Here is an 8816-nt window from a genome sequence, read left to right as displayed (position 1 = left end):
GTTGGGTTACAAATACCTGAAGTGAGAGTGTAAGCACAAACTATTGTGCACACACTCTTGAAAAAAACCAAGCCAAGACATAAGTCTGACAACCTGTGTGCACGCAGAATTGATGTGTATACACACAACTCATAAGTTTGACAAATATGAATATTCCATATCTTGGGTTGTGGATGTTAGGCCAAGAAGTATTCAAGTGCCTTCTTCAACATTGAGAACCACATTTCACCCACTAAACAGGTGTACTTGTGGTAGCGTACGAAGGGACTGCAAAGGAATGAGTGATAACGATCGATGTTAAGGTGTTTTTTTACAACTGTTTTTTTTTCCATTGCATATAATACCAAATTCTTCGTCTTTATAGTATTCCAATCATGCTAATTAGTATGTAATTGGATTTGGATCTGTCCAGAATATTTGCAATCATCATCAACCTCATGTTTGATAAACAAATTAACTATGCTAATCACATAGTTTAGTTCATATAATTAAACACTGGGAAGAGATAAAAATAAAAAGATATATAACTAAACAAAGAACGAAAAGAAAAGGTTTCTACATCAGTGTAGTTATTTCATTATAAATTACTGCTCACTAATTAACTTCACTCCATTTTCGGAAAGCTTTCAGCAGAGCTTGTTCAATCTTTTCAGCATCGACCGGCTCATCTTCTTTATTCTCCTGCGACATGTTCAACTTTTGATTTTAAACACATGCATATTTCTAGAAATATGTTAGTACAAATATGAATAATTTTTTTAGAAAATATCCACTTGCATATATATATATATAAGTGTGTGTATACAAAATAAATAATAAATTTGTGTATATTTCGAGAAAAAGAGAGAGAAATTACGATCGTATGTTAGTACAAATATGAATAATTTTTGTAGAGAATATTCACTTGCTTACTATTGTTCCGATTGCTTCTAAAAGAAAATTGTCTGAACAGGAAACCCTAGCATGAAGCACAACAAGACCCAGATCTTCAAAAGCTTCCAATATGAATACAAGCAACCCACGGCAACTACTTTCAGTGAATATCTTAATAGAAAAGCTCTTTTCCTGTGCTTCTACTCGAAGTTGCTGATATATAGACAAAAACCTCAATTAAATGATCATCTCACCTTAAAGCTTTAAACTTGTAGATAAAGATTCAACGTTATATTAGTCCAACACAAAAGATCATAACTAGAGCTTTTCCAAATCATCATTTTTGGTTAATAAATGTGTAGATAATTTAGTTAATATGTACCATTTGCGAAGGATTTTGACTAGTACTAGAAACTTGTGCCATGGTAATGTCTTGATTCTTTTTTTCTTCCTTCTGCTTGAGCTCTGGTATGTACTTTGATGGGTCTAAGACAACTGAGGTTTTTGTACTATTCTGCATACGTGAGAAAAAAGTAAAATAAAATCCAGGCAACAATTAGACTACATTCATGAACTTCACTAAATTAGTCAATTAGAGGCCAATTAAAAATTTCGCAAAGCTATACAAGGGTTTACTTTTAGCTTGTACAGAATTCCAATATATTTTTTGTAACAATCAGAAAGTTATAAAACAAGAAGCACACTGAAGGTTCAAGTTGAGTCATGATCTAGAAATTAATAAGTATACAAAGATAAGGGAAGAAATGAATAGAAAGTTTCAAAGAGGCTTTAAACAAATGAAATAATAGCAATGAATGCTGAAAATGTATCATTATCTTCTGAAGAAGAAGAAGTTTCTACACCAAAATGCTAAAAATTAAAATCCTTTAACAAATGAATGCAACAAAATTCAAAGTGGAATTTCTATCATATCATGAAGAGTAGAGATCAAGCGCCAGTTAAGAGAAAGAGGAAGAAGCAAAGATGGTATGAAATATAATAACTAGGTTTTCAATTTTGTCCCAGGTACAATTTTGTTTAAAGAGAAAGATAGAGAACAATAACAAGCCAAGGACACAGCATCTCATTGCAGGTAGGCAGAGAATTACCGTATGGGAGTTAGAACGAAGCAGTTGCAGCTGCTTCTTACACATGACTGCCTTCTTTTGCTCTCTAGAAACCATGGCTTCTCTCAGCTTAATTTGTCGCTCACCCTTCAACTTGGCTCATCAATAGCTGCTTAAATAGCAGTTTGTGGCAAGGAATTACAATGTGATGTGCAAATTAAATTCCATTACATTCTAACAGTAACTTGCGAGAAATATCTTTTCTTTCTGTTGGCTTTATATGTTTATAATTATTTTTATTATTATTTTATTTAAAAATGAAAAGTGGTCATTACCCAAACACTCCTTTATGACGAAGTGAACGTGAGATTTTGTTTTATTAACTTTTACGAATTTGCTATGGCAGTTGATACTTGAATGACAGTCTAGCCAGCACCTTAGCTCCCAAACATTGAATAGCATGAGTATCCGATTTGCTTCCCCAGACAAAACTAAGAGGAATATTTAAAAGTTACATGGCGTTTGAAGAATGTATATTATTGATTCTAAATATTCGATCATGTCCTACCTCATTTACTTTTAATTACTAGAGAATACTTGAGTGCCGATGAGAGTACGTAATTAATTAGGATTATTTCATGCACTGATTTAGTACTAGTATAGGCAGCCAAAAAGGTTGTGAATATTTAATCTTGATTCATTTGTCAGTGGTAATTAACTATGCTTAATATATAAGGAATAGGGGGCAATCAATGGATCCAATTACGTGCAGTTGAAAATCAACCTTATAGCATGTATTTGTTTCATTTATCTTAAGAAAAGTAAATTAGATTGATCAGTCCAATTATCGATTATGGTTAAATCGAATTTAGTTGCATAACTTTAGATCTTTATCCAATTTGAAGCTAGTTGTGAATAAATAATACTAATTAATAGGATTTTATATATTGTTGAATATACATGTTACGAAGTACTCTGTAAAGTTCTAAAAAGAATTAAAATAAAAAATAAACTTTATGCAAGAAAAGGAAATCATGATTTTGTATGTAATAGGTTAATTTTCATGGCCAAAAGAGGTTAATTATAAAATAAATTATTATTCCTAGTCCATTTAAGATCAAAGTTAGGGGAAATATTATAGTAAATTCAAATCAAAGTTAGTATTGAACACCACACCACCAATATATGATTTTCCACTTTGAAAATTTCGACAATTCATATAATCCCTTTTCCGAAAAAAGGAAACAAAACATTTCTCCGTAAACTCTCTCATTTATTCTTTTTATTTCATTTAAAATTCTCCAGTACTTTACATTCTCTAATTTCAACAAAATTGAAATCAGAGTTATCACATGTGAATTGGCATCAAGTGCAGCCAGCTCGCTCACAACAAATTGTATTGGTATATACGGACGGACCTATCACATCAAGTTATCTTTTCAGTTTTAAAAAAATATTTGAATGAATATAATGATTTAATTTATAGTAAGGAAAACTACTGAAATCCACACATGAAAATTGGAATCTGGGTCTCTGACAACTTATTAATAGCAACAAAGCATGCAACATGGATGCTTTATATAAATATATCATAGTATAAATTGTCTAATGGTGTTTGCCTGGAAACTTGAAAAGGCACTTAACAGTAAAAAGGAGATGAAAGGTATAGAAGGAGCATATAGAAATGAAAGAAGAGTGGGGACATTTAGAAACTGTTTGTGCGCAGAAGGGTAGGGGTTTTGGTGGTGGGGTTAAGTTGTAAGAAAGGAATCAACTCGTGATCGAGACACCATCGAAAGTTTCAAAGGAAGGTGTCAAACTATGTTCAGTTGTGTTTTATTAATGCCTCCAAGTTTTCCTCACGGGTTTCACTCTCTCTCTTTCTCTCTCTCTCTTCCGAGCGTTCTAGTATGTATGCATTTGGATTTTGTTTTACAAACTTAATATTATTTTTTTGCTTTTGGTTTTGTTGATCTCTCAAAGTGGAAACATAAATAAATAGTTATTCAGTTAGTAGCTAAGAAAGAAATTTAAAACATTATATTAATGCTCTACAAGTTAGCAGATCTATTCGAGAATAATCCTGTAATTAAAATAGGGTTTTTTGGAGTTTTTTTTTTTTTTTTTTTTTTTTTTGGGTAAAAAGGTAATATTATAAAGAATAAAAGAATGAGACCACAAGGGAGGTCCCTTGGAGAGTCGGGTGCCCCGGACATGCCCAAGGACCAAGCAAAAAACATGAACAAAAAGTGTCAAGGATTTACAATCCCTATGAAAAAACGAGCTAGTCTCGATGAAGCGTAAACATAAGCAGACCAGCATCACAAACAAGGTAGGTCTTGCGAAACAGTAAAACAATTTGCACAATCTATACACAAAGACCAACCACCAAAAGCCCCAAACATAACAAATAATTAGCAAACATTGCACGGTGAATGATATCAGCAACAAAGATTTCAGGCTCCGTAGACAGCATGACTCGCAAAAGTCCATCCGCCTCAAGTACCAGTCCACCCAAGAGGGAAGTGAAAAGGGATGAGTCCATAATGTTCCAGAGATAAGGAAACTGGAGCACCAAGAGTAGCATTCCTGCAAAACAACAAACAAGGGACACGCATAAGAACCATAACGTAGAAAAAGGCAGAAAATCATACTCTTCAATTAGTTCCCTCTCTGTGCAGCTCATGAGTAGTCCCATTCCTCCACAACCTGACAGACACAAGCATTGTTCTTGAAAGAGAGACTAAGCAGTCGTAGTCTAACAGTGTTGAGTTTTTTGGAGGTTAACTTGATGAAATTGTTGATAAATTTGAAGTGAATTAATAATATTTTTTAAACCAAGGGGGCTCACTTAAAAAGGCCGAAACATGGGGGTTAAGTAATACTTTTGAAACCAACGATGGTCAGAAAAAAAGGCCGAATACTCTAGGGTTTACTATTAAAAGAAATTTAAATATGAGTAATTACTCATCCAAAAACTTATACCAAATTTCGTACTCAAATGTCATCGTATAACCGATGTTATATCATTCAATGCATCATCCTCAATTTAATTACGTATCAATGACGTTTGAAATATGAAACTTTGGGATAAATTTAGGAAAATTTATATATAATTCCTGAAGCTGATAGATCTAGTTAATTAAAGTGAAAATTATTTTAAAAGAACAGTGGATCATCGTGATCTGGTTTAATTATATAACATAATTTTCAGCCTTGTGAATGGATTGATTTAACATATCCAGGGTTTCCAAGTCATGCCATGAAATTGGTTATATATACTACGTATGTGCAAATTGTCTTAGCGACATATAGCTATCTTTCTAAGGAAAAAGCTGTTGATCTTAATGAAAATTCTAATTAACTGAATGATTAACAAAGTCTTGTAACAAGAGCAACTATATATTAGCTGTAGTTTCAATTTTTAACCAGTTTGCGCAAAAGATTGATATACAACCCAATAACTCAATTATTGTACTGTTTTTTAATTGTTTTTTTGTTGCCCCTCCCTTAAGTGATTTCCAGGTAGCTCATGTGTCAGGTTGAGTGAGCTTACTGATTTGAAATTTGTCTGCATTCAATTGGAAATAAGGAAAATCATCTGTTCGCATGAGAGTAATCATTACAACAAAACAAATACCACAGTCCTAGCTACCTCCCATCTCTCTCAATAAATTCTTAACCCTATTGCTCACATTAAAGCCCTAATTAATCTTGTATAATTTTTTCTTTAATGTTGTTCTAAAGTTTGTTGTATTCCATATTAAAGTATTTGTAAACAGTAGTTGACTCCATTAAGCATAAAACTCTACAACTCTATGTTCTAAGTTGCATACATATATATACATATAGAAAACCATGCATACTATATATCCTTATCATAAGACTACAAGGGAAATCGTTGCAGTTTGGGTTGATTCCACTTGGTCTTTCATGCCGGAATAAATGAAAAAAATTTCCACCATCGTTTGGTATCTGAAAATGTAATTGTTTCTTTTCCGTTCAACCCAACTAAACTATTTTTGATCTATTTTTTTTCAATCAATATTAGTCAGCTTTTTGTCAGAAAATCGATCAAAGATAACAATGGCCATCATGTTGTTTTTTTTTAGTTAGATAAATGTTTTTTTTTAATTAAAATCTTAATTTATATCTTATTCCATTTGGTCTTCAATTTTAGCATTTGATTTTAAAACAATAATTAATGTGTAAATTTATTAGTTGCTCGTGTACCACCTCAGTATTCTAAGGTGATACCACGAGGTATTCTAGTTTTTAAATTAATTTAATAAGTTACATAAATTCTTCCCATATGTATCCTTATTACAGTGAAATCTTCATATTAAATACTTATTAATAACTATCTTTCGGTTAAATTCTCAGCGCGTTGCCAAGTAGGTACGGTAGAATGAGGGTTTCTTCTATCTAAATAGTTGTATCTCTGTTTGAGAATTAAATTATTGTGCAATGTGATTCTCTCAATATGGAATATAAAACATATTAACATCCACATCCGGACCTCCATGCATGATGAAAATATATACTATCCTCTATTCCTTCAAGGAACGAAAAAGAAAGAAAATAAGTCCAATTTCTCTGACAGTCTCAAACATGTGAATCAATAATTCAAAAACTTCAATTTAATCATTTGTACTTTGAGGGCGACTTGAAGCCTATCATTGTGCTGTATTCCAACGAGGGAAAAGTACAATAATGAACACCTAAAACCACAGTACTTTGCATTTTATGATAAATTACTTTGCATGATTTCCTCTACTATAATATAAACTCAAGTCAAGTACACTTCAATCAAAACCAAATCAAAGTTCCGCAGAAACAAAATGGAGATAAAATGTTCATCGCGTAATGGGTTTCCATTCAGCCATCTTTTTGGAGATCATGAGGGGAACTCAATCAAAAGGAACCATCAGAAACATATCACTATGTTCAATCACTTTCAATTTTTTCTCTTTTTTACTTAACCCATCATATTCAACATATGCTTAATTTGTAGATTTACCAACATTAAGCTTCTTTTATAATATCATGGCTAGTTTGTGTTAAAGTACAGGAAATTTTTCATTTAATTTTGGAAATGTTTTGTCAACTTATGAAGTTGTGGACATATTCTTGTAATGCATTTTGTTTGATTAAGCATAACTGTTTTTTTGTTATGTAGTTACCTGTCACAACATATTGTTAAATGTGTGCACATTTCCTTGTCTGGACGTATTGCAAATATGTGTGCCTATTTTAGTTGGATGTGTACGCATCTTATCTGTTTGATCTCTTAGTACAAGTAGCGTTTTTAACTTGCTTTTTTCATTTATTTGTTGTGAGAGCTACCTTTACAGGTGTCTAACTATTCTATGTGGTCCTGAAGATTGGTAAGTTTTTTGTCTGTGGTCCCAACAAAAGTTGGAAGGGTTTGTATTTGGTCCCATCTAAAGTTGGAAGGGTTATCTGCCACATGTCTTAAAGAGATTGCTAAGCAAAGATTATATAATATCATCTTCTCTTTCATTTTCTTTTGAATTTGGTGTTTCTACGTTGTGCTCTCTGAAATTTATAGAGCTATTCATTTACTCAGGTTCCCTTTCTTTGTTACTCATTTCTTTGAGATTTGTTAAGCAAGGATTTAATTTCCATTTCTTGTTCCTGTGGTTTTGAACTTGAGGATCCTTTTATTTTCTTCGAAAATCCTTTGATGTTTTATTCCATTTGGTCAGGTTCCTTTATTGCTTTGTTAAACTTAAATATTTTGCTAATCCTTGTGTATGAGCTTTGTTGGAATGTGGTTCCATTGACGAAAGCGTGAAGTGATTTCAAGCTGTGGAGTTGAAAGGTGTCTTCAGCGTTGAAGCTTGAGTAGAGGTCAAGTATCAGGAGGTGTCTTAGATTCAAGCAAGATGTGGCAAAGATGGTGAATCATCCAAATGGTGAAGTGTAGAGTGTTGTGAAAACAGAGAGTGCTTTACATTTTTTTACTTAACTTAACTTTGTAATGAACCTTGAATGTGCTATAGTGGATTTGCTTCATCTGGACTTGTCCATGGATGGAAGTGGGCCAAACCATGTAAATGTGCGTGCGGGCTTTACTTTTATGCTCATAGTTGATATAATGATTATGTTGAATAACCATACCACAAGAACCTATAAACACAAACAACACTTATTCCCCTTAAGTTAATGAACTTGACTAAGTCATAAACTTTCATTTGTATTAGTGCACATTCTAAAGAGTCATTTCAATAGATCCTTGCTTGTTGTTCGTGCTTGAGCCTTATTTTTGTGTATGTTGCATCTTGTTTTCTTTTGTTTGATTTTGAGCAGATTTCTCGCTACAATATGTGTGTCTACATCTGTTTTGTGTGTTTCCACATATGCTTTGTGTGTTTGCGTGTGATCACATATGTCTTGGTTGTGTCAACATCTGTTATGTGTTAATCATGAACTTCTTTAGTGAAGAAGGGTTCGCAAACTGACCACCCATGTTAGAGGGAACCAACTACCTTTATTGGAAAGCTAGGATATGCATTTTCCTAAAATCTATAGATGAGAGGGTATGGATGTCAGCTGTGAGTAGTGGGAACAAACTCATAGTTGTTGAAGATGGGGTGACCAAACCAAAAACAATAAAAGAGTGGACTAAGGCTAAGTTAGATCTTGCTAACTTTAATTTAAAAGCCATTCATGCGATCTTTAATGTTGTTAGTGTAAATCAATTGAAAATCATTGCTAACTATGAAATTGCTAAAGATGCTTGAAATAAACTCCAAGTAAAAAATGAAGGAACAAACATTGTCAAAAAGACTAGGCTTAGGAGATTGGTTAGTGCCTATGAAAATCTGACTATACATGAAGATGAAACAATCT

The 8816-nt window shown here is 32.7% G+C and overlaps 1 protein-coding gene across 2 annotated transcripts; it reads right to left on the bottom strand.

Annotated features, from left to right (window-relative positions):
- Window positions 1-501: 501 nt before the first annotated feature.
- Window positions 502-2140, bottom strand: LOC116118871. Of its 2 annotated transcripts, none has more exons than XM_031404830.1 (4): window positions 1983-2140; window positions 1256-1387; window positions 905-1086; window positions 502-681 (listed from the first exon to the last, which is right to left on the bottom strand). In XM_031404830.1, exons 1-4 carry the CDS (start codon window positions 2055-2057, stop codon window positions 627-629), a joined length of 444 nt encoding a protein of 147 aa, XP_031260690.1. In that variant the 5' UTR covers window positions 2058-2140; the 3' UTR covers window positions 502-626. The 2 variants fall into 2 exon arrangements, with proteins under 2 accessions (XP_031260690.1, XP_031260689.1); XM_031404829.1 differs by having other exon boundaries at window positions 913-1086.
- Window positions 2141-8816: the final 6676 nt, after the last annotated feature.

The sequence above is a fragment of the Pistacia vera genome, unplaced genomic scaffold, assembly GCF_008641045.1.
Source record: "Pistacia vera cultivar Batoury unplaced genomic scaffold, PisVer_v2 Contig861, whole genome shotgun sequence".
Classification (NCBI taxonomy): domain Eukaryota; kingdom Viridiplantae; phylum Streptophyta; class Magnoliopsida; order Sapindales; family Anacardiaceae; genus Pistacia; species Pistacia vera.
This window is presented reverse-complemented; position numbering and strand designations above follow the sequence as displayed.